Source organism: Watersipora subatra, chromosome 2 (assembly GCF_963576615.1).
Source record: "Watersipora subatra chromosome 2, tzWatSuba1.1, whole genome shotgun sequence".
NCBI classification, from domain to species: Eukaryota; Metazoa; Bryozoa; class Gymnolaemata; order Cheilostomatida; family Watersiporidae; genus Watersipora; species Watersipora subatra.
In genome coordinates this window covers 11,498,166-11,523,062 of record NC_088709.1, presented here as the reverse complement: position 1 = coordinate 11,523,062, position 24,897 = coordinate 11,498,166, and the positions used below count along the sequence as shown (strand labels likewise).

At 34.4% G+C, this 24,897-nt stretch overlaps 2 protein-coding genes and 1 long non-coding RNA gene across 4 annotated transcripts; 1 reads left to right on the top strand and 2 right to left on the bottom strand.

The window, feature by feature from the left end:
- Nucleotides 1-407: 407 nt before the first annotated feature.
- LOC137387936 (atlastin-3-like) lies at nucleotides 408-14,297 on the bottom strand. Its single transcript, XM_068074453.1, has 7 exons — nucleotides 14,238-14,297; nucleotides 9,821-9,889; nucleotides 8,992-9,240; nucleotides 5,734-5,868; nucleotides 4,974-5,129; nucleotides 2,414-2,542; nucleotides 408-515 (listed from the first exon to the last, which is right to left on the bottom strand). Exons 1-7 carry the CDS (start codon nucleotides 14,295-14,297, stop codon nucleotides 408-410), a joined length of 906 nt encoding a protein of 301 aa, XP_067930554.1.
- A 2,796-nt stretch (nucleotides 14,298-17,093) lies between these two features.
- Nucleotides 17,094-21,111, top strand: LOC137387935 (molybdenum cofactor sulfurase-like). Its single transcript, XM_068074452.1, has 6 exons — nucleotides 17,094-17,176; nucleotides 17,356-17,447; nucleotides 17,922-18,023; nucleotides 18,478-18,584; nucleotides 18,810-18,914; nucleotides 20,719-21,111. Exons 1-6 carry the CDS (start codon nucleotides 17,094-17,096, stop codon nucleotides 20,800-20,802), a joined length of 573 nt encoding a protein of 190 aa, XP_067930553.1. The 3' UTR covers nucleotides 20,803-21,111.
- A 782-nt stretch (nucleotides 21,112-21,893) lies between these two features.
- LOC137387495 (uncharacterized) lies at nucleotides 21,894-24,706 on the bottom strand. Of its 2 annotated transcripts, none has more exons than XR_010977914.1 (3): nucleotides 24,451-24,706; nucleotides 23,841-23,999; nucleotides 21,894-23,052 (listed from the first exon to the last, which is right to left on the bottom strand). It is a non-coding gene; the product is annotated as an uncharacterized lncRNA (long non-coding RNA). The 2 variants fall into 2 exon arrangements; XR_010977913.1 differs by having other exon boundaries at nucleotides 21,894-22,854.
- Between the last annotated feature and the right edge of the window lie 191 nt (nucleotides 24,707-24,897).

The window sequence follows — 24,897 nt, the reverse complement described above, 5'->3', positions numbered from 1 at the left end:
CGATTGGTACAGAGAGAGTGTTAGTGTGGAGGAAGATGAGTTGGTAAATGATTGAATAAAGACGCGTAAGTAAACAGATTAATAGATGAGCAGAAAATTATATACATATATCTGATTTTGGAAACTTGGTAACTATGATTAGGATTAATTATGAGTTAAGGCTCTTGTGATTATCTAACCAGCTTTGCTTGATAATCCTGCTTGATTGGATTTAACGCTTGCTTCGTAAGAGATTATCTGTTTTGCTAATAGTGGTTGCACTTGGGTGAACATTGAGTGTATTGACATTAGAATTTGTATTTGGATTAAGTGTTGTGGTCTTGAAAAAATGGCATGTTATGTATTCATAATGTAACACGTTTAGGGAACCACAGGCTATAAAAAACCACAGGCTAAATGAAGACGGCTTAAACGGCTAGGAGACATGTGACCTCCTGGAATATATAGTGACTGGAGACGAAACTGACGACCTCTTGTGATCTTGAGTTCAATGATGGTGAGTAGTTAATAGCCCCCTTGAGCAATACAACAGAAAATATTAATAAAATTTGTATTAGCTATCATTTTGTAAAAGAGAAAAAGAAATTTATTTCTTTATATTTGTTATGTCATAACTAATAATTCTTATATAGAACTTACCACTGATTTTCCATTTTTTGCTGTTGGAACTGGCAGATAAAATGGAAGAACAAGGAAGAGGCATATTGTATGTAGTTATATGTTTGAAGGCGCTTTCAACTCCTTCTAGGATGGTCCTCGTGTTTTTATCAAGCCTTTGATTTTTCTAGTTAAACAAAAATAGTGTTCTTTTTAATCTGATCGTCAAGTATTTTACATTGAAAACATTGTAAAGTTGAAAATTTAGAAAACAAACAGTTATACACCAGTGCTTATAGCAATATATGTACATGTATATACTAGCTGTGCTACTCGGCGTCGCCTGAGTAATAAAATAGTCTTTGGTCAGAAAATTGATTTGTATTTAACATATAACAACATTTGCCATTCTAACTTTAAAACTACATATCATGATAGCATTGTTTGGTGTAGTTGAAATAAATTAAGAGAGAAAATAAAAGTAACGGTAAAGATGTTCAAACTTTGTCAAACAGCTGTAACTTTTAAACTTCATATCATGAGGAAAAGGTTTTGTGCAAGACAACTGAATTAAAATAAATAAAACAACTGCAAAGGTTTTCCAACAACTGTAAGTTTCAAATTTTATAAAGAAGTGCAAAAAATGGAAGAAGTGTTTCGTTGAAATAACTTAGAAGGAAAATATAAATGTAAAAGTGTTTAAATGTACATGTAAATGTGAATTCATTAAAGAGTAATGACTAAATATAGTCTATTTCACTACGATTACAATCAAAATCATTTGGTCTACAGTTATATGATTTCAGTTTATTTCAGTGTTGGCATGCGAAAACTGGCATGCAAAAATATCGTAGGCTATATACGTACATGGAGTAGTATAAAAACCGATAGTCATTATCTAATGCAGTCACCTCCTGGCAAAAATCATCATCCTTAAAAATAGTACCAAAATACTATGTTAACCTTAGTAACTATAGGTATCTACAATGACTTTATTGCATTTTGTGGTTATGATCTGCAAGATATAAAATTACAATGTACTACGTGGAAAGTTCTTATTTTCGAGACAGACGTGCAACCTAAACACCAAATTTGACTGAATTGAACTTAATTTACTAAACACATACTTAAATTTTGTTTAAAGATATTTGTATTTTTGTAAACTTCAAACTTTTCACAGGAATTTTATCATTTACGTTAGCGATTCGTGTTGATTATAACAGATACCTGACATACCAAATATTGGATACGGATAACTCGCCATGGCAAGTTCAGTGACGTATATCTTTTAATAATGCATATAATTGTACACTAATCGCCAAATGTCAAGTTTGAGATAAATTATTGTTGATTTCGCGGGCCGAACAAATTTTCTCTAACAAAAAAAAGACAAAGAATCATCGTTTTGTGTATACCTAGGTTCCAAAATATTTCAATATAATTTTCCGCGTGAGAAAAAGTGGCCTTGACCCCAGATATAGTAATTGAACTTTACAAAAAAAATTCCTTACAGGAGCACTGTAACGCGTATCCGCATTGGTAAAATAATCAGCGGGCGCTATAGCTATATCTATAGTCAGAATGACAGATTCACAGACATTGAAAAATATATATATATAGATGATAGATAAGATATATATGTAGCATATATATGCAATGCAGTACATATATGCAATGCAGCACATGTATGCAGTATATGTATGCAGTATATGCATGCAGTACAGTGTGTATGCACTATATGTACGCCGTATATTTACACAGTATATACATATATATGTGTGTGTACAAACTGAATAAACATTGAAAGCCAACTCACAATCGACTTCAGCATACCATCATCTCTGCCATAATGTTCACTTCCCTGGAAATCTCTAAGCACAAATGTAAGTGAGTTGAACAGATAATCATCATCCTTCTCCGCTAGCTCTTTGTAGTCAGCAAAATGCTTTAAGGGTAATGAAACTTTGTTACTAATTGACTAAGTTAAATAGGAGAATTGCTTTAACTAGTTTTAGTTCATCAGTAATCATATAAATTAAAAGTTTTGCTTTCTGTTGGTTAAACTTTTTTGTTTTAGTCCATCAAGGCCACGCATTCACTTTTGTTTTATTTTGTAGGCTACTAATCTAAACTAACAGAGTTGAAAGAAACACATTTGGCATAATTTTCAAACACAGTATTAAAAGGTTGTTTTGAAATCTATTACTTTTGAAACAAAATTAAGAAAATAAGTTGTACAGCATTGTATGAAAACAAAACATTTGACTGAGTCAGTTCACTAGAACAAAGTAATTTTGTATTTACAAATTTCTTCAAAAGAAATTTCTATTTCATATTTTATCTGTATCTGCTCCAAAAATAGTTAGAATAGAAATTGAACTTTTTCTATGATATTTTGTACCTTTACATAAGTATAAAAGTATGCTTAACTTTTGTTGCAGTCAGTTTGTTACTAAAACTGTTATTCTTACTCATAACTCTGAAAACATGACTAACTAGTGTATGAGAACAGCATTGCTGTAAAAATATATGGTCTAAAGGGCCGGCATCAGGTTTTCAATTGTCTACTTATTAGTTGTGCTCCAACAGCACATTTGACTTCAGATTTTGTTTTATAGCCTATAGGCCTACTTAGCAAATTGGAGTTCAAATCTTTTCCTTAATGATAAAAAATTTTGTCAATGTTTTTTGCAAAATTGAAGCATTGAGATGCAATTGAAATGGGTTAATCTTAAATTGAGTTTTACTGAATTAATATTAAATTTGGAAATGAATGTTGACACAATAAAGAAATTATTTGAACAGGTTTCAAAGGAGTAATTGAATCTGTAGAATGATGTCTATAAATTTTTTTGTGTAGATACATTATACTTTATTAAGAATCTGTTTTATTATGTAAAACTTGGAAGATTCATGTTTATGCTAGTACAGATAGGTAAGCAGTTGCTAACAAGTGTAATAAATAAACAATAATAATATAAATAATAAAATAATATGATATAAATATGTTGCAAAGCTACAAATTCTGCATGCAGTACTGAACACATATTTGTGGCTAGAGTGTTAATGCGTATGAGCATGTGTATATGAATGTGCTTTCCTATGCACCTGTATATGTGAATGTCAACATTTCTGTTTAACATTTAGAATGTTAAACTTGTTGACAAATGGATCTCGAATAAAGCTTTGGAGTGCCATCAGACGTCTTCAAAGCATCTTATCTAGTACTATTACTAGTACACTGACAGTCTAGTTTGTTGTGACAATGATATACAGCCCAAATGGGGCTGTATTGGGGCTGTATATCATTGGTTGTGAGAAATCATCAGGTGTAATCACTATTATTATTATTGTGCAATTATTCTGAAAAACTGAATATCTGAGTTTGATTCCTATGTGAGGCATTTTCCTAACTCTCTTAGAGTGGCTTTGGAAAAATGGACAGATGAGCGTACAGACAAACTAATGTGGCTCTTATCATAGTAGTGATTTACTAACTAAGGTTTGATTATTTAAAAACAAGCTTTGACTGTTTTAAGTCGAAACATAGAAGTATCTATCTTGTGTAGATGTAGTATCAGTAAAGAAAGGGTCTAACCTCAATCAAAACACAGAGTTCCAAGACTACTACAAGATATGATAAATAATTAACATTAAACAAATGGAGCTATATAGTTCTTTCTGAGAAAATATATTTCTTGTTTGAGGTAAATTCACAAATATGTGCGCTCATGTTAATATTTTTATCAACTAATATCGCAGCTGTGATATATTTCAAAATATGTAAATATTGTTCGCCACTAAAAATTATAAGTTGGATTGTACTTATCACAATGCGCGATACACAATCATGTATACACATGTCAGCTTCCTTGTACCTTTAGCTACTAATTTGTTTTTCAAGGCTGTTTTTCGCTAACTTAACATGAGTAGTGACTCTTGCAGAATCAAAAAAGGTGTTTAACAGCAATTTACAGCTAATAGACTTTTAATTTTTACTATAATCTTTTCTATATTCTTTACTATAATCTTTACTATAACCTTTATTATAATAAGAACCCATGTTCAACCATCTGAAGCTACGCTGAGAGTGTTAGCAAAATAATTGGGTCGTACCAGAGTTGGATTGAGACAGACAGATTGTTACAGTATGCAGACAGGTGCACTACCATCTGCACCACTTGACCAACTTTCTGCAATTAAGAATAATTGTGCACATATTTATTACACATGATGATCTCTCATGGTGCAAGGGACTGCCAGCGGACTAGTTTAGATATTAGTAGAGAGCCTTTGATTCAACTTGTAGATCAGATGCATATAGAAACGGCTAAAGAAGGGAACTGTTGTAAAATAAAGAAATATGTTGAGATTACCTTCAGAAGCCGGAATTCATTGGCTGTAGGATATTTCCATACATTAAGCAGCTGAACAGTTGAAATATGTAGGCTCAGGTACATAATCAGCATGTCTACACTTTGATCACGGGTATTGTCACCTATTCCCTGTGTATCCACTAGCAGTACTGCAACCTGAAATACAAAACTTCATAGAACTCTTTTCAATCAGTTAAAACCCTCAGAAAAGGCGCGCCCAGACATACCCAAAAATGATGTCAATAATCATGCATATTCTGTGTAAGTGATAAATATACGGTCTCATCAGCATCAATTACTTATATATTGGCACACTATTTAGAAGAAAATGATGGGATCAATCCTAACCAGCCTATCTTTAAATCATTTGAAACATCCATAGCAATTTATGTATCCAAGGTTTTGTTCGAAGTTTCATTCCAACAATCATGAGCAAATATAAAACAAAATATATGTCAACAGTGATGTGTAATACTGCAACTTGAATAGAATACATATCTGATGTCATAACGAGAGGAACAAACAGGAAGTGCAACTATTGATATCATTTTTGGAGAAGTCCATTTTTTATGTATTAACTGTGAACAAATTTTGTCAATTTCAATCTTGAAATATCTTGGCGAGCAAATCGCTTAAAACAAAAAAAAAATTTGAAATGATAAAACAAATATCTATACTTTCTGGTAAAATCTTTTGAAATTTAAACCCCTCAAGTGAATCACCAGCTTCAACTGGTGATAAATACTTGTCTGTGATGTACCTTTGTATTGCGTCTTTTCACAATTATAGGTCTGTCCCACATCCATATCTCTTGTGTAACAGCCGCTTCACTTCGCGCCCATTTTATGCCACTGATAGTCAGATTAGATGTTTGCCAACTATCTGCATCATTAGTCTGTCGGAGAAAAAGCACTTGAGTAAAAAATAAATCAGAAAATTCTGTATTAGATATGTAAGATGAGCGATAAGACATTGCAATTGATCAAAAGACCTAAACTGATATCTCATGTGGTATGACTTAAGCAAGAATACATCTATCTTAGGAGGTCAGTGTCGACTTATTCAGTCTAGTTCATACTAGACAACTGTAACCGACGTTCCAAAATTACTTAATAGCATAACATACTTGAATAATTGTGTTAGTTATCTCCCTATGAACAAAAGCTCCTAAACATTACACGATAGTTACACTTGTTAGAGTATATCTCATGATGTACCATGTGGTATTATTATTAGGTATGTTTGTTTAGCATAGCATCACTGTCTGTGTATTGTATCTTATACGTATATAGTTCGCACACTCTTTTTATGACTACTAATACATCATGTGCGAGATCGTCGTGTGTAATAAATATGGCCACAATTATTCTTTGATGTTGCGTGGTGGTTGAGTGCTGCAGTTGGCAGCATGCTTGATTGGCAATTCAAATGCTGGTGTTTGATTCTTGTGCATTTCAATCTTTTTTTAAGGCTCTTAGCGTGGCTTCAAACAGACAAACACGGCTCTTATTATAGTAAACTTCTGTGTGCCTAGGTCAGACAGTGATTTCAGTTATAGTTAACCTTCTCTAGACTGATTGTATTGGTGATTGAAATAAATATTATGTAAGTAATATTTATATCAATAAATATTATTGATATAAATAAGGGAGCTTCGCCAATCAAAAATCTGATTGGCAGAGCTCCCTTGTTGAGGTGCCTGCAGATGTCTTCAAGGTCGCTCTGGTAAACTTTACACTATCTACTATTACTATCATACCTATAATATATATGAACTTTTCTCTGGGGAACTTTACACTGTAGTTTAAAAAAAGATTTAGAAACAAAAAGTGTGGAACAGCAAAAAGTGCTGTCTATGAAGATAGACATACTTATACAGCAACCAGTTTGATTTTTTGTAAGTTCAAAGTTAAAATAGTCATATATTGAACTCTATTATATAAGAGTCACTTATCCAAATAGAGTTAGTCATCATTGCTTTATTTATAGAGACGAATTCTATCCAGGAACTCAATTCCCTCAGAGCATGAGTGATATGTGTGATGTTTATAGTAGGCTTGCGCATGCGAAGTGCATTTGTGTGGTGTGAGACAACAAAATTGAACTTTTGCAACACTTCCAAAGCTTTTTCTGAGAGCACGCAACTCAAAGAATTTCATTAACTGCTTGCACCACTGAATCGGAAAGGCTTTTTCCCTACTGCATCAAGTGAAGACAACTATGCTGCTTGGATAAGTGTCTGGTCTTTCAATACTGCTGAAGTGTCTGTTCAGCATATCTTTTTTCCAACAGCAGTTTATCACCTCCTCTATCATTTAGCCAAAGGGCTGACCAGATAAATAATTAAATTGCTTAAATTGTCCGTCCTTAGTAGTACTAGCAATAAACCAGCCTATCTGATTCACCAGATGGTAATTTAACTTATCATTGATTTTGCCAGCAAGAGAAAGCACTAGCACAACTGAGATTCAAAACTACTCTGCTAACTTCATCACTATCAGTTCTTTGTATGGAATGTAAAATAGTTAGGAATATAATAAATCAGCACACGATGCACAAAATATAACTAGACTGCCAGTTAATCTTATTTTCCAAACTTGAAAGAAACCATAGTGAGATGCAAAGACTTCCCAGCCTATCAAACACTTTTACTTAATATTACTAGCAATGAGTCTAGCAATGTTACTTGTTTTAATTTCTTATTTGAATTTCTCATTTTCAACCAATAAGTGTTCAAAAAGCTGGCACAGAAAACCAGACAGAGTTTTAAAACTAAATATCTTTAGCGGCCTAATGGAAGGCACTGAGCTTATTCGTTTGAAGTTTGAATGAAATTAGCCAAAAAATTTGGAAATGCATTTTTACGAAGACTAACAGACAGACTGCGTTTGCAATAACAAAGTGAGATTTATTAATATTGGTTACATAATATGGACTCTTTTTCAATAATTCTATAAAGAATTTATTGCTACTGTGTACATGTCTCAGATAAGAAGACACTACTTGTATGAAATGATTAGCTGTTTTCTTCGAAACTTTTTTTCCATAATCTAAAAAAATGTTTTGCTACAAATGCTAATAGAAACAACATAAGAAAATTAGATCAAACTCAAAATAGAGATTTTAAAAACCAATTGGTTCAGCACGTATAAAAACATCGATAATCCATTAGTATTGTAGGTCACCATCATAAATGCCTTTCGACAAAGTCCAATCACAAATCCAATGAAAATGTCTGTTACTACTCTTAAATAAACATATTGGTTTTCTCTGTTTCATCAGCTAAAAAGTTTGAGCAGTTGAAAACCAGAAAATATTTTCACAAAAAAAGTGAAATGATTTGGTATCAAGAAATGACACTGAGTGCCAAAGGTAAGTTGCTGGAGCTCATGTCTGTTTATCAATTGTAACAATTAATATGATAGTTTTATTATATATGAGGAAATGGTTTCAGCAGATAGACTAAAACTACTGACTACATGTTTTAAGCATTTACTGAAGGTTCAAATCTGATTGTGTTGAATATAAGTTCGTTAGCTGGTTTTATTTTTTGAAAAAAGAGACAGAAAAGTGATAAATTAAAAAAAGCAGGTTCAATGAAGACCCACATGTGCAGTAGCATAGCTCGTAAAGGCGCTGAGCTCTAATTAGCAGTTACTTAATTTCTTTAAATGAAAAAATACTTAACAACATTGGAGTGAATTAAGTAGATTTTGCTTGAGACTTGATTTGAAGTGATTAAAATTACTTATTTGTCGCAGGTTAGTTGACAAAGAGTTTCGTACTGCCGACACCTGAAACATGACCTGCCTATGACTCAATTTCATTACTGTGTTCTCTTTAAACCAGTATCTAGTACCATCGTTTTTCAACATGATTTACATTGATTTATATCAGTGTTACATTACATCGTCTTAAAATACTCTCGTATTGCTAAAAAAGGAAAGTTTATCTTTATATAATACATAAAGCGTATTTTGATTTTCAGAGTTGAATCAATCAACTAGTTTCTATTTACCTTCTCTAAATGCTCCAGAAGGCTGACCAGCAAATTGAGAAGAAAGGATTTGCCAGATCGTGCTACTCCAGCAATAGACAGAACAGCCGTGGGCAGACCCTTCACCTCATCTCTTTTCTTTAAGATCTTTGAAATGGCATTATAGTTCAGAGATGCCTTTGCTTCATTTGGGTCAATTGTAGCAATACATATCGCTTCTCCGCGATCTCCGTCAAAATTTTTATTGGCTGAAGCTGTCGAAGCTCGACACTTTTGCATAAAAAGAAGTAATTATGAAAGAAAATATAATTACACGTATAGACATTTACAATGATAAGTTCTTTCTAACAAATATGAAAAGTATATAAGCATTGTAGAATAACTGCATACACATACATGTACATAAAATTGCCTTCAGAAATTATGTTAATGTAACTTTTGCTTTGCCCAATCAAAAAAGTCAAAAACTCTCAAAAAATGATGGGTCTAACAAAAATAGTTTCATAGCTTCACTTGCCAACATTTTATCTCTTTAATTAACTCAGTGGTAAAAATTTTCACTTTACTGCGCTTTTTTTAGCTGGTAAATAGGATTTCCTAAAAGTATACAAAAATTTGCATCTACAGTTTTAGGCCAAATTGAGAAGTTAGTAAAGATTAACTAAAACAATAATTAGCTGATGCTTAAGGTTTTTACATCGAATAAGATATATAAAAGGTTTATATAGTTACCAGATATGTAAGAAAGCCTTAAATAACTGGTAAATAAATACCAGTTATGTAAACTTGTCAGCTATGTTAACTTGATTATGTGAAATTCTTAAATGTGAATATACTATATTATAAATACCATTGGGAGCAGAGCCACTATCATCAGCAGGTAAAGAAAGAACCTCATTTCTGTCTCTACACTTTGTGCCTATAACATAGTTCAAAATATACAATCATGTAATGTCATTGATCATGGTTTATGATGCCTCTGTTTGATTTGTTTTGATCAGCATTTTATTTGATCAGGGATTGCTGACAAAAGCAAATCAGGCCATAAATAAAAATAAATAAAAGTGATATGAAATATTTATTAAACTGAATTAACATTCCGTAATAGTTAGATGTAGTTATTTCAATGTTTTGTAGAAAAACCTTAAATAGCTATTTCTAGTAGGATTACTTTCAGGGTACAGCATTATTATCGTGATTTAGAGGATTAGGACCATTTCAACATTTAATGCCAAGGATTATTTGTGTCTCCAAATTTCAACATACTTGTCATCCTTTATCTTAACTGAGAAAGTTCAACCAAAATAATCTTTTATGGAATAAAAATTGTTTAGGAATCTTTGATGAACTACCTTTAAACAAACATATGTACCTATAGGTTGCCCTCCTTTACATAGTTAAGTTATTTTGTAATGTACATAGTTTAAATATTTACTTCAACATTTGTTTTGTTATTGTAGATGATTCATCAAACCTCTGTGCTGCACATTTTCAGTAAACACAACACTTTATTTGCTATGTGTTTCACTTAATCTGGTTTGCTTTGATAGAAAGATACCATAGGAGAAAACATGATAATTTGATAGAAGGTACTAGATTTGTACCTTGAGTAACATACAAAGTGTAGGCGTACTTTGTGTAGCTTGTTTGTATTATAATCAATATAACACAAACAAATTACTCAAGGTACTCTTTATATCACAGTTGTCCAAGCATGAACTCTATATGTAACAGATGTTGAAACGAGTACTTTATATGTGACAGATGCTGAGGCAGGTACTCTATATGTAACAGATGTTGAAACAGGTACTCCATATGTAACAGATGTTGAAGCAGGTACTCTAGATACAACAGATGTTGAAGCAGGTACTCTATATGTAACAGGTGTTGAAGCAGGTACCCGATACGTAACAGGTGTTGAAACAGGTACTCTATATGCAACACGTGTTCAAGCAGATACTTTATATGTAACAGGTGTTGAAGCAGGTACACTATTTGTAACTATATTTAAAGCAGATACTCTACTCACTTTCAACTAGATAATAATCCGCTGTGATTGAGAACGTGCTAGAAGCACCCTAGGTGTTACAAGGATTAGATATATTATTATAAAACTATTGATCTGGTTTATTGATCTATGAAGGTAGGAGCGATTTATTAATAATAAGCACAGTGTTTATTACTTTGTTGATCAAGGGCAAACATCAAATCATATCGGATGAGAGGAGATGGCTGAGCAGCACAATGGGCCAGCTGCCCACTTCAAACAACTGAGAACAACGGGTCTACAGTAAAATATGCATAGAATTGTAAAAGCTTTTCAGTCTGTTTGTTTTACAATTTATAAGGCAATGTCTTGAACACCTCCTACAATGCTGTCCTGTAGCTATGCATTTTTTCAGCAGCAAACTTCCATTGAATGCATAAGACGGCATTTGCCGGCTGATTGTAATTCTTATAAACCTCGTATTGGTAGCGCTACAAGCATCAATAGTTTGAACTCTAACAGCCTAAAATATAAAAAAAAATTGTTTAAAATATTTTTAATATTGTTGGCTTATGGTGGGAATTATTTTTATTGGATTGAATTAGCATAATTTGTGCATATAGATAAGTATTGATTGATGAAAATGTGATTCAACGTTTTATCAAAATCTATTCATTAAACAGCCATTATATTTTTCATTTTATTATAGCCTTTTTGTCGTTTTTTTCCTTATTTATAATATTTCTTCCTTTATTGATTATATATTTATCAATTTTGTACATTCAACTTCAATATGCATCAGTGAATACTACTCAATAAAAAAGCTCACAGATAGTAGTGTTGCCAAACTTTTATTCATGCCTCGGGTACCTCTCATGTCTTCCGCTGCTTGTGCTTTTTATACCCATAACAATGTACGTAACTGACTGGAATTGTCTTCTCTATTATTCTCAATTGCCAAAACTCATCCAATTGATATGTGCTACAATAGAGTAAACTGAAAGGAATAGGCAGCTTAGGAGGCTGAGCATGTGCCCATTAGTATTTTGTAATACGTGTGAAACTTTTAACTAGCCCTATTATAATTGCACATACAAGCTGTAGTACCGCATATAAACTGAAATACTGTGTACAAACTGTAGCGCCTTGTACAAACCGTAGCAATATGTGCACACTGTAGTAGTGTGTACAAACTGTAGTACCACATAGAAACTGTAATACGGTGTAAAAACTGTAGTGCCAGTTACAAACTTTAGCACCGTATACTAACTGTTGTACTACGTACAAACTGCAGTACAAACTGTAACGTCATGTACAAACTGTTGTGTCGTGAAAAAACTGTTACGTCGTGTACAAACTTAAAGTCATGTACAAACTGTAGTACTGTGTACAAACTGTAGCACTGTGTACAAACTGTAGTACTGCATACAAACTGCAGTACAAACTGTAGTTTTGTTTTAACAACCCTAAGAGCATTTTACACTTTTATTTAAGCATTACTTGAAGTGGACCTAGTTATATCATTAAATAAGTCATAGGTAAAACATAGAGCTCTGGTATTTTGTTCTTAAAACTCATCTCTAAGACGAGAATTTTGTAACGCTGCTCTCATGGTAGTACAGATTATTCTGCAACGCCAGAAGGTGATCAATTACTTATTTTTATAAAACTCTGATCATCATATAATCTTGCTCAAAGTTGTCACATTGAAAAAATGATAGATGCAGGATTTTAAATTCTGCATGAAAATTGCTTCGCATGAGCCTCGAACTCTGGAAATTCTTCTTGCTAGACCTACACTCTATTACCTTAATCATTCAACTGTCTTACACCTTACTGCTGAACTAGCAGAAAGCCCAATCGATGTATGGTAGGCCTGGGATGCTTGAAATTTCTTTTATTTTCAATCAGATGGCCAGATGTTTTCAGGAAATAAATAGAATTTTGAGAACTCCATCTGGTTCTCAGAAACCGGAAATTTTAACGATTTGGAGGAAGGTATGGAGCATATACGAGTGAAGGTTAGACATTTCATACTATAGTGCAACTATTCCTACGACCAAACACGAGCGAAGCGAATGTTTGGGAGCTTTTCGATAAATGTATATGCGCCCACAACTCCCGAAAAATTATCTGTCAACGACCATTACCAAACCCTTGTACCGAAATCCAATCAAAGAATTTAACCATTTTTGTGTAGAGTCGTTTAAGTATAATAATGATAACACATATAAACAAATTTAAATATGTTACCAAGTCTTTGAAAGTTTGACGCGATATCCTAAAACTAACCTATCTGATCGGATTACACATAAATAGACAGATTAATTTGGCCTAAAAATGCAATAAAAACTTGACAAGACTTATTAAATCAAAATTAAGACCAGCCAACGAAAAGCCGATAAGGCCGTGCGACCGAGAATAGAACCATTAAGTCGTGTGCATTGCACAAGAAAAACGTGCACATTTCACCAGTCTATGGAATTATCCAATTGCCGAAGGTTTCTGTAATTAACGTAAAAGTACTGACAAGTAATCGTTTCTTTTTCACCGATTCTACCGGACTCTGAAATTTTGGACACTTATAATGAGTACTTTGGTATTCCAACTGATGTCCAAAGCAATGAAAGTAAAGGAAATGACGATGATATTTTTTTAACAATTCTTATAAGATTATTACATTATTTAATTGTAAGAATAATTTTTCGATTTTATACGATTCTTACAAAATTTAGTTATAAGAATAATGATTCGAATTTACAAGATCAAAGTATATAGTGACCGATGGTGTGCAATATGTTACTGTTATTATTTTTCTAAATATTTTGTTGATGATACTGCGGCTGTGCCCAATATCGCAGTACTGCCAAGCCGTTTTTAATATCTGCAAAATTAAGTAATAGGCCTACATTTTCTTATAGATATACATCTATTTCTATGACAACCAGCTAAAATATGTTTAGGTTTTTAAATTCAGCATAATTTTTAGATATAAATACATAAATCTAGATAAATATCACAACTTCTTGATATTGGTTGCTATGACCAATGATATAGCTGTGTATATTACACAGCCGCTTGCCATTTTACTTCTAATATTGCATTTCTCCTATTGCAGGAAAGAGATATAAACATATAATATTTTTCTTTCATTATTGCTGTTTGTTGTACATAATAACATCCAGTACATTACAGCAACCATTGCAGCTACCATTGCAGTTCTCCTATTGCACTACAGTACCATTTGACTGCTAATATTGCATTTCTCAACCAGCAGTACCCTTTCTTTTTCCATTATCACTTTGGTCGTCGGCTGTATGACAGGGGACTTTCTAGTCATTATGTCTTGTTTGTATGTATTTAATGAAATACTAGAAATAGTGATGTTTGAACACTGTCGCATGGTTTTTAATATTAGATATCTCCTTAAAATTTAGGATTTTGGGGCTGGAAGTTACCTAAATGTGAAGTTGTCTGCACCCCCAAATGGCCTGTATTCATGTATATAGAGGAACTGGCCAATTTAAGCTTGTAATCTTCATACATATACTAGCTGCATTACCCGTCGACGGGAACAGATTTGCGTACAGCAAAAGGTTTATTGGGAGTTGTCTTTCATACTGTAAAACAACTCCAAATATGCATCCCACTGAAATTGTTCATCTGATCAGACTGCATACACATATGCAGTCATACATGTCAATAATGTTGGGAAGAACAATGGATATCTGTAATGGGCTTGACAGCTAATTTACAATGCATCAGTCTCGAACCACTCAAATCGAAGTTGTCCTATATTTGTACAGAGAGCTGATAATGAAATTGGCATTGCTAGGCAAACTGAAGTTCTTCAAACTGGCAGTATTGAAAATGTTTGCATGTTTTAAGAAATTCTATAAAGTATTTTGCTATCAACAGCATTTATTGAATGGAGACTCCTCCATGCCTAAAACACTAATCAGGGCTCACCAACTCTTTGCCTATAGCCTGTGTTTAGACTCGGTATATACAAACAGTGCAACAGTAATGTGGTTGCGTTGATAAAATTTACTATTAGTAAAATATACATGTATAACACCGCAGACAGTATGATGTCAAGGCGGATACAGCATTAGCACCTTACAATAATAAAACAACACCAACATGTTAACCTTTTTATGAGATATAATAAGGAAAACGAATGCATGAAAATATATGCATGTATATACTAAAAGTTACTACTAGTATGTAGATACTAAAATGTTAGAAAATGTGTGGATAATATGTAGGTATAGCAGAACATGAAGGACATAGCATGACACAACAATAACATAATGCTAATTCAATGCAAGCATGACATTAAAATAACACAGTGTTAATTCGACGAAACATTTGCAGATAGACAGCATTTTTTGTTTCTCTATTGGGTGTATGAACAAACAGTTTTCGGCTTGTGCCTACTTTCAAGCAGGCAACGTATAGCTGGCCGAGCAGCTGCCGTAGTTAGTGCATCTTGCTGTTGTTACCGTTACGTCTGCTTTGAAAATTCAGCTCGCCGAGCAGCTGCTGTAGCTAGTGCATCATGTTCAGTTGGTTCTAGCTAGCTGCATCTGCTCAGCAGTTTCTGCACGTCTGGCAGCTGTAGCAGCTGCTATGAGCCGTTTGAGTCGGTGCTGGGTCAGCTCAGCAGTCTCTGCATTTCTAGCGGCTGCAGCATCTTTTCTGGCCTGCTATTGGCGTAGCTGTGTTTGTTCAGCAGTTTCTGCTCTTCTAGCAGGTGCAATAGCAGTTCTGTTTTGTTGTAGGCGTAGCTGCTTTTGTTCTGCAGTTTCTGCACTTCTAGCAGCTGCAGTAGCAGTTCTGGCCTGTTCGAGCCATAGCCGTGTTTGCTCAGCAGTTTCTGCTTGTCTAGCTGCTGCTTTGCGAACTCGGTCTCTTTCTCTACGGGAATCAATCTGTTTTTGCGTTTTGGCATTAGAGTAGGTTTTTTGGGAGGCATCGTACTGCTTCAAGATGTGACCGTTTTAATTAGTAAAGTTTCTGGTTTTTAGGTTATTTTTAGTATTTTTTCAATCGGGAGTGTTCTAAAAGTGAATGAGATGGTGTGCTTTTCTGTAATATACCCCACTCTCTTTCTTTTCACCGACGCCTATCGCAATGCTCGGAGTACCCGTGCAAGTTCTGTAGTAGCTGTAGTTCTATAGTACTCGTAGCTGGAAAAAAAGTAAAAGTAACTCAGCTGCGGAAGGAAATGAACATGTTTACTATCACGAACATTGGCAAATCCAATGTTTTTAAGTAGTGGAGGTGTGGCAATTCATAGTCATTACAGCGCTGAATGAGAAGTATTTACCTTTTTGAAGTAGAAATTTAGTGGGTAAAACGCAGTAGCATCGGTTAAAATGCATTGGTTAAATCTTATAAATACCAAGTTTTTGGTGTGAAGTATTTGTGTAGGCTGCTTCTGTTCACACACTGTAGGTAGTACCTACAGTGTGTGAAGGTACCTCATGTACCTACTAGGTACATGACTTACAGCCCAACTGCTTATCACCAGTCAGCTCTAGCTATCCGTCGCAGATATTTCTCTAAGTATTTTGATTGGCTGCCTAATAGTTGACAACTGTTGACTTTTAATTATTTGATTCCAAGAGAGTGTTTGGCTGACAGTTGCCTATGTCTTTAATATATCAGATATGGTTCAACTATACCAAAAAGGTCACTGTTCATAGTGCACTCTGTTTTTTTCAACTTTATCATATTTGATTTTCATACTGAGTTTTTGTAACTAGCCTCTGCTCTACGGTTCAAATCACTCCGAGGTATCAATCTATTAGAAGCCAGCCAACACAAAACCACTTCCACATGCTCTGCAGATCTACCAAGATTTGCTGCAGTGAGCACTTTGCTGATGCTACTTTTTATCGCCTTTTGTAACGAGCGCTCAAGATACTGTGAATGATGTGGTGTCGTGAGCATCTAGGGATGCTTCTATCCTAGAATGTGGTGTTTTAACACCCAGATATGCTACTACTGAAGAATGGAGTGTTTTAACACCCACAGATGCTACTATTATAGAATATGATGTTGTAACACCCAGATGTGCTACTACTGTAGAATGCGGTGTTTTGATACCCAGAGATGCTAATACTGTAGAATGCGGTGTTTTAGCACCCTGAGACGCTACGCTACTACTGTAGAATGTGGTATTTTGATACCCGGAGATGCTACTACTGCAGGGTATTGTGTTTTGACACTCAGGGATGCTATTACTGTAAAATGTAGCGTGGTGAGCTTTGACTCGCTACAGCTCAGATTCTTCCATGCCTCTAATAGATTTGTCTCACTTGTTGGATGCTCATGATACCAACATATTTGTATGGGTAGTAGTTTACTCATCAGTAACCTGTGTGATACAGGGTAGAGACGTTAGATTGTGGAAAGGAAGCTTCTCTCTGGATTTCGGATGTGCTTGCCCTCACAGGTTGCCGATTGGTTCGGCAATTGTCAAGTAAGCCAATAGTTGCTCATCATGTTGCCATTAGCAGGTGTGACAGCAAATGAAATAATAAATACATAAACTTGTCAGTTTTCAGTAGACTGTCTTATTATTAGAATGTAATCTTCCTTATTGTCAGTGTCTTGGCTGTAAGAGGTTAGGTTGTGGTCCTCATGAAATTTTTGTTGCATGAAAACCAGTCGCAAAAGCACATAAAATGCTATCTTATTTTTATTATATCAACAACTGGCGATCGACTAGAATAACAAAGACAATCGACTTGAATTTCTGTAGTTTGGTTACACACACTCTGTTCTGACTGTTTAGTCACCAGTTGCAATTACATATTCAAAGAATTACCACAATTAGGAAATTTTTAGGAAACTTCCTAAAAAGGATATCTGCGAAGCAAACAAACGTAATGAATGTTGCTATTATAGATGTAGTGAATTAAGGGGATTCGCTATTGTACATGTATATTCATAGACCAAAGTCTAGCCAATGACTCTCAGTACCTGCTGATATCGAGGGACTCTGTGAAATCCCTTTGTGACTATATAACTGACCAGATGAACTGCTCTGCCATCGGTGAGCGAACATTGATCTCGAACATTGTCCTCTAACATTGATCTCTAACATTGTCTCTAACATCGATCTCTAACATTTGTCCTCTGCCAGTATTTCTTCCACTTCTCACGGCTTTTAACATTTTTGCCGCTTTTAGCATACATAACACTTTTTTAAACATTGTCTTTTGGATTTACTAGCATTCTGCTTTATATGCTGTTAAAAGACTAGTTCGACCAATCAAAAAGCTCATAATCGAAGGTTTGTAATCATATATGACGTGAAATGATTATCTAGGCGTGTGTGCTCATGGGAATGTATCGAAATTTCTGTTGAGTTTTTGTTTTGGTTAAGGGTGTCTGGGGCTGGCGATGATGCCTCCTTGTTGGGAGCATGGACAGTCATCCTGACTAGTAGACCATGCATTGCTATCAACTGTAACAGATGATGAAGTATATATTTGTTGGTTTCATAGTTGAAGAGGTTGCTGAGAGGTTCAGAGCTAACCTAATGGTTTCTGGCTGCCAACCCGATGAGGAGTCCAAATGGTCACATATACAAATAGGGCAGCACATGCTTAAGGTACGTCTGGTGCACTGGTGGGCATCACTGTTCTCTTCTGTCTGCGACATGTCATGTTTAGCGTGTGACATACTCAGAAGGGTAGCTATTAATGCATGTCTAAATGTATTTACATGGATCATGTATGGATTATGTGGTTAGGTAGCTGTTTGAAGAGACAGGGTGTGTGCTGATGTACCTTGTTGGTTCATCATACATTCAACTCACAAGTTGTCTATCGTGCAGTGCATCGGAGAGTGTGAGAGATGTAGCCTTATATCTATTGATTATGATACGGGAGAGATGACAAAAGAGCCCCTTAGATCTTTGACAACAAGAAAAGGAGCAAAGGTAGGAATTACATTGTCTATTTCGCTTTTGTTGAGAATGCATGTTCACTGGTTTATGTCCTGGTCTTTGCCATGCAGCTCATCATAGATTGTATAGTGATACTGAGTGGCTCACTAGTGTTTTAGTGGAGTGTTTATTTCATTGCTTGCAATTACTAAAGATTAGGGGAACCCTTGATATTTACAATGCTGCTGGAATCCTTACATACTATGTGTATATGGTACGTGTAGATGTCAAATGCCAATTGTACTTCTTGCAATTGAAAAACAATTAGAGTAATTTTTGCTATGATTGGATCAGACTATGATATACCATTAATGATCTAATTGGCAGCAGGTATGCATTACCTCTCAAGGCAGCAGGTATGCATGCCTCTCAAGGCAACATTAAAATGAAGTTCCCTCTCAACCAAATGCTCACTTTACAAGAGGTTAGCACTGATAAAGGCACAGTCCACAAAGTTCCTTAATATGACAACCGGTGACATGTTAAATTGGTCATCACGCACAAAATCGTTTTAAATGCAAATGATTGTTTGTCAGCTATAATAACTTATTGCATTCTAAATTTTTTAATTAAATTTATTTATAGGTTATTTTCTAATTGATGTGTTGTGCTGTGTGGATAGAATATTGGTGCTAGTGGTACATAGAGAATACCAGCAAACAATTTGCCCAACCTGCATGCAGATTGTAAAAAGTTCAGCAAAGATTCGACTATACACTTGGAGTAATTTTAAAGATCACTTTTCAGAGTTTTCAAAAACAAAAGGCATTACAGTTGCGCGAGTGAATGTGGAGAGGTATTAAAATTGAGAGCAAAACATAAAAATATGTTAGCTTAAACATCAACTAGTTTGTTGCTCGTTTTGAGCTTTTTAGAGTCAATTTTTGAATGAAAAGAAACTCTCTTTAAAACTTTGCTTAAAGGTTGACTTGCAACAAAATTCACATTACAGTTATTTGGTATCAAAAGATTCACCATGTCTTACTCTGTTGTGATGTAAGTGCAAAATATATGGAAATGTGATTACAAGCTCTTAAAAGCTCAAAAACAAACAGTTAATCGCAGCTACACGAGACCGTCCTAGTTTGGATTTGCTTTCCAAAATGGCTCAAATGTGACGTAGTTGTTACAGGATGGTTTCTGTTTACACTTTCATGCAACCTTATTCGTTTTTGAGCTTTTAAGGGCTTGTAATCACGTTTCCACGTATTTGGCACCTACAACACAACAGAGTAAGACATGGTGAATCTTTTGATACCAAATAACTGTAATGTGAATTTTGTTGCAAGTCAATCTTTAATGTCACCTCATCTTTGCAGCGCTCATGCTTACTGGTTATAAGGCTCGTCATAAGGCACAATAATAAGGCTTGTACCAAAGTGACATCATCCGCACTAACTGCCAGATTAGCTTTACATGCTCTGTGTTGAAAAGGCATGCACAGCCGTGACTTATCGTAGACCGATGGCTAGTTTATTAGCGAGCGGAAGTCATGACCCTTTTGAAAGTATTTTATTGTCTGTTATTTTCGTTTTTCATTATTTTAGTAGTAGAGCTATTATCATAAATAAAACAGTACATATATGGACAAGATAAAAAAAGTCTCAATCCCAATTTATGCAAATTTTACTTCCTGTCTGCGAAATGTTTTTTAAACAAACTTTGGTTCAACTACTGGCGTCACTACGCTTACTCCACTTGAATGCACACTGATCTGGTTTTGCTCTCGTCACCATATACTACCATATAAGATCTTAATGTAATAATTTGTTACCCTTTTAGCTTATATTTGTTTTAGCCCACTTTTGGCATTCACGTAGTCAATACCAACTTCAAGCAAGGCCGGTTGAAGGTTGGAGACGTATTTCACACCGTAGACTGATTATCTTGTTGCGTCTAATTCCTCATGATTGTTTCCATTAAATTATTCTTTTTTATTTATGTTACTATATTTTAATGATTCTATAACTATGTTCAGCGCAATTCAGCTAAAAATGCCATTAACTGAATCCCGTAACATTTTTTATTATACCTTTTTGAGTCATCTGTCCTTGAATTCATATGATTGATTCATGGAACTGTGATATTTCATTGCTCAGCAGTATTTATTATATTCAAATGAAACCTAATTGATGATTGTATAATAATACAATGATAGGTTTGTATCATTGTGTATTGATCAAAATAAACTAAGCATGCTGGGCAACATTGGCTCAGCCTAATATTGGTACCCTAGCACTATCATTTAGTGTGTCAATTTTCAATTTATGCTAGAAGCACGAGGCTTCTGGTATAAATCAATAGCAATTAAAGGAAGTTGTCACCTTAATGATAACATACATGTAGTTGTTCATAGCCACAGATCTAATAGTTGTTCATAGCCACAGATCTAATAGTTGCTCATAGCCATAGATCTGATAGGTCACTGCTCATAGCCATAGATCTAATCACACAGTTCACAAACTTTATATGATACAATTTGAAGCAGTGAAGCTTTTAGGACAGCTAAAAAATAGCAGAAATTTCCTTCGATAAAATGTGGCAAAACTAATTTTTTTAAATTCTTTAACACATACGTAACCAGTACAAGATTTACTTTCCGATATGGCACATGCATCACGTATCGCTATAAGTATAAAAGTAACGTGATTGTCATTCCAAAGGTTTTGAGCATTGAACTTAAAACCCCTGGAATGGCAATCACGTGACTTTTACGTTGATAATAATGCGTAACGTATGCGCCATATTGGAGAGCTAATCGAATGCTAGTTCCGTTTGTAAACAAACGGTGAAAAATGACAGAAATGTACATGTTGAATAGTTATTTTCCAGCTGAGTGTTAATGAAAACTTCTCCTACATAACGTTTAGAGTGCCCTGATAGAAGAAAACCTATTTATAACATATGGAGTGGGATACATCAAATGATAAGTAGATGTAAAATAGATTTTCGTGGACCATGTTATTCATACAAACTGTTGTATTACAAATGCATAAACCCAGCAAATGATATATTCAGGCAAATAACAGCTGTTCCATTATATTAAAATTTATATTACATATGCATAAATGCATATGAAAAAACTTAGCACATGAAGTATTTCGATAAAAACAACACATAGGTATGCTGCCAAAACAGAAACTGTTTTCAAGATTTAAGTGATAATAGCTTATGAATGTATATGTATAATACAGTATCTGTAAAAGATGGAGTGAACTATTGCAACAACTAAACGAAAATTAAAAACAGTTGTAATAGAGGATAATCAAAATAATGCAAACAAGGAAATGCAGGAATTAGTGTAATCAGATGATTAAACTTTTACATACACATTACAAAAACTGTAAAAGGAGATTTGTATAGCACTGGATATTGAGCCAAGGTGCATCAGAGTTTCTTAGAACTAAATCAGATTAGGAATAACAGCACAACAACAGCTGCAAATGAATATTACAGTGATTACATTGTTACTGGCCTTTAAAAAGTACTACATTAGTATTGTATGCCACAAAGACGCACCTTGCAGTTTGAGTGTAGGATTTTAGCATAATGATGCTGTCGGAGATCATAAAACGACTGAATAAGGTTTTTCATCGATGACGCAGTGGTTGGATATGCCATATGCCGTATCCGTAAGGTGTTTCCCAAAGCATAACACATCACTAGATCTTACACTACTGATCAAATACACCACACAATGGACTGGATCTGGCTTTGTATGAATACGAAAGTATTGATCTGCAACTAGCAGGATCCTGATGACATCGTCTGATGGACACACCAATCCTCCATTGTTTTGTAGCTTGAGTAGAGTATAGAGATGTCGGTACTGAATACTTGACTTAGTGGTAACCAGCAACTGACGGCCAATGTCACGACAGCACTTTAGTTAGCTTTTGCACAATGAAGCCAGCTATATAGACTATACTGTTACCTATAACAGAAATTTGACATCTGAAATCATTGAGTTCCACAAACTGATCAACCTCTGGAGTAGCCTGTATGATGAGAATCTCGTTTTGAGCAGTAACATTACCTGTCTTACTAGCATCTGATTCTGCACCACATTTGCTGATAAGTTTGCGAAAGGTAGCCTTAAACTGAGTAACAGTAGGATTATTATTCCAACCACCTAAACAAAAGCATCAATTATAACAATTACATAAAATCAACAAAAATGAATGTCTTATTCACATAAACATAGTACCCTTAATATACAACAATACAACTAATAAAATAAACGAAAATAAAACAGCTCAAAATGCTACCATATCGCTATGTAAAATGAAAATGTGGCAATTTCCACTGGAAGTCATTCACACCCATCTTAGGCATAAAGCTTAAAGGTTGACTTGCACCAAAATTCACATTACCGTTATTTGATATGAAAAGATTCACCATGTCTTACTCTGTGGTGTTGTAGGCAGGGTTGTTCAAAATCGATGATTTTCTTTAAATCAAAAAAATCGATTTCTATTAATTTATTTGATTTTTTTGATTTAAATCGATTTTTTTGTTTCAAAAAGATGTTTTGTGTTCTAAATTGCAAGTTATTGCTATCAATTTGGAATTTATGATTTGCAGGGGTATTATGTAGTTTTATTACAACAATTAGGAAATGAAAAAAACATTTACACAGTTAACACACGATAAAAAGGACTGCATAATTTATGCGTAGGACATTAAATCCCAGAAACGAAGATGAAGAATCACAGAGAACAGATCACACAACTGCTAAGCTGCAGACATATTCATAGGCACTTGCTGTGGCAGCTGTCACTGTTTTGCGTGCTGTTTGAGGTTTCTAAATTTTTTTTAGATATATCTACTTTAAGTTGAGCAACCTTGCAGCACTATGCTTGACAATATGGTTTTAAATTCAATCATTGAAAAGTATCATTCAACATTGAAAAATATTACCTTTAAATGACTTCAGTCAAACGCTTTAACCTGCTGTCAAAACACAGATCATTGAAATGTTCGTTGCAGATAAGTGCTCAAGGATCAGGCTTATTCACTCTTCTGCGGTTGCGATACTATTGTAAATAACGAGAGTTTTCAGTTGCTTTGTTTGGAAATCTAAAAATTAAAAAGAAACTGTAATAGTTAGTTAGCAACAGTAGTAATAACAATAGTATTATTACTCTTATCTCCTTACTGCCAGCTATATCCAAGTACAACAATAAATAATATTATAGGCACGACAAACATTTCCTTCAAATATAAATATTTAGAAATAACTTAATGGTTTGTAGTTCCAAAATATTAATATAAAAACATTCCAAATTTAAATAATAAAAAACCTTCGTTCTGAAGGAAAAACATTTCACTCACTAGCTTATAAATTTATCTAATCACCGACAAAATACAGTCAAACTCGTACACTCAGTAGTGACACTAATCGACTCTCACTCACCCAGTGACTAGTGTAGTAGAACTAACTAGTGGCAGTACTAACTAGTAGTAGCACAACTAGTAGTAGTCGTAGACTTGAGCAATAGTAATAGAGCTAGTAGTAGAAGTGACTCACATGTGAAATGTCATGCCTTTTCCTTTAAAAGTCCATTCGTGCGGTTTTTGCAGTTCATGGAATAGCAATAACACTGTGCACCTACACCCTTCTCTCTCTTACATAAATTATTAGTAGTAATCTCAGTAGTCTGTTCCTTTGATTGAGCGGTGTATTAGTGATCTTACATAGCTGTTAAATCTGAAATTAGATTTCTTTCTCACATTGAACACAATGAAATTAACTTGAACATTAACTGATAATGGCGTCGACCGGATTTCCGTACTCGCAAATGACCTTTGCCCTTCCAAGGGTTTTTAGTTCAACGGTTTGAGGTCAATGAGCCAACAAGCAAAAACGGAATCTTATCGTCTCGATTGATCAGAAATCTCATCAACCATTTCTGGCCTCACGGCTTGTTCCGTATCCCATTATTCTGCATTCTTATAGTTAATAACTCAGCATGGA

What these genes read in the sequence shown, in the direction of transcription:
- LOC137387936 (XM_068074453.1), bottom strand. Translation starts at nt 14,297, where the DNA reads ATGACTAGAAAGTCCCCTGTCATACAGCCGACGACCAAAGTGATAATG. An exon ending in TAGTGGCTCTGCTCCCAATG is followed by an intron (nt 9,241 to 9,820) that starts GTATTTATAATA and finishes TTTATGCAAAAG; the next exon opens with TGTCGAGCTTCGACAGCTTC. An exon ending in ATGAATTCCGGCTTCTGAAG is followed by an intron (nt 2,543 to 4,973) that starts GTAATCTCAACA and finishes TTACCCTTAAAG; the next exon opens with CATTTTGCTGACTACAAAGA.
- LOC137387935 (XM_068074452.1), top strand. Translation starts at nt 17,094, where the DNA reads ATGCGGTGTTTTAGCACCCTGAGACGCTACGCTACTACTGTAGAATGT. An exon ending in GGAGATGCTACTACTGCAGG is followed by an intron (nt 17,177 to 17,355) that starts GTATTGTGTTTT and finishes TGTGTGATACAG; the next exon opens with GGTAGAGACGTTAGATTGTG. An exon ending in GATGAACTGCTCTGCCATCG is followed by an intron (nt 18,024 to 18,477) that starts GTGAGCGAACAT and finishes TTGGTTTCATAG; the next exon opens with TTGAAGAGGTTGCTGAGAGG.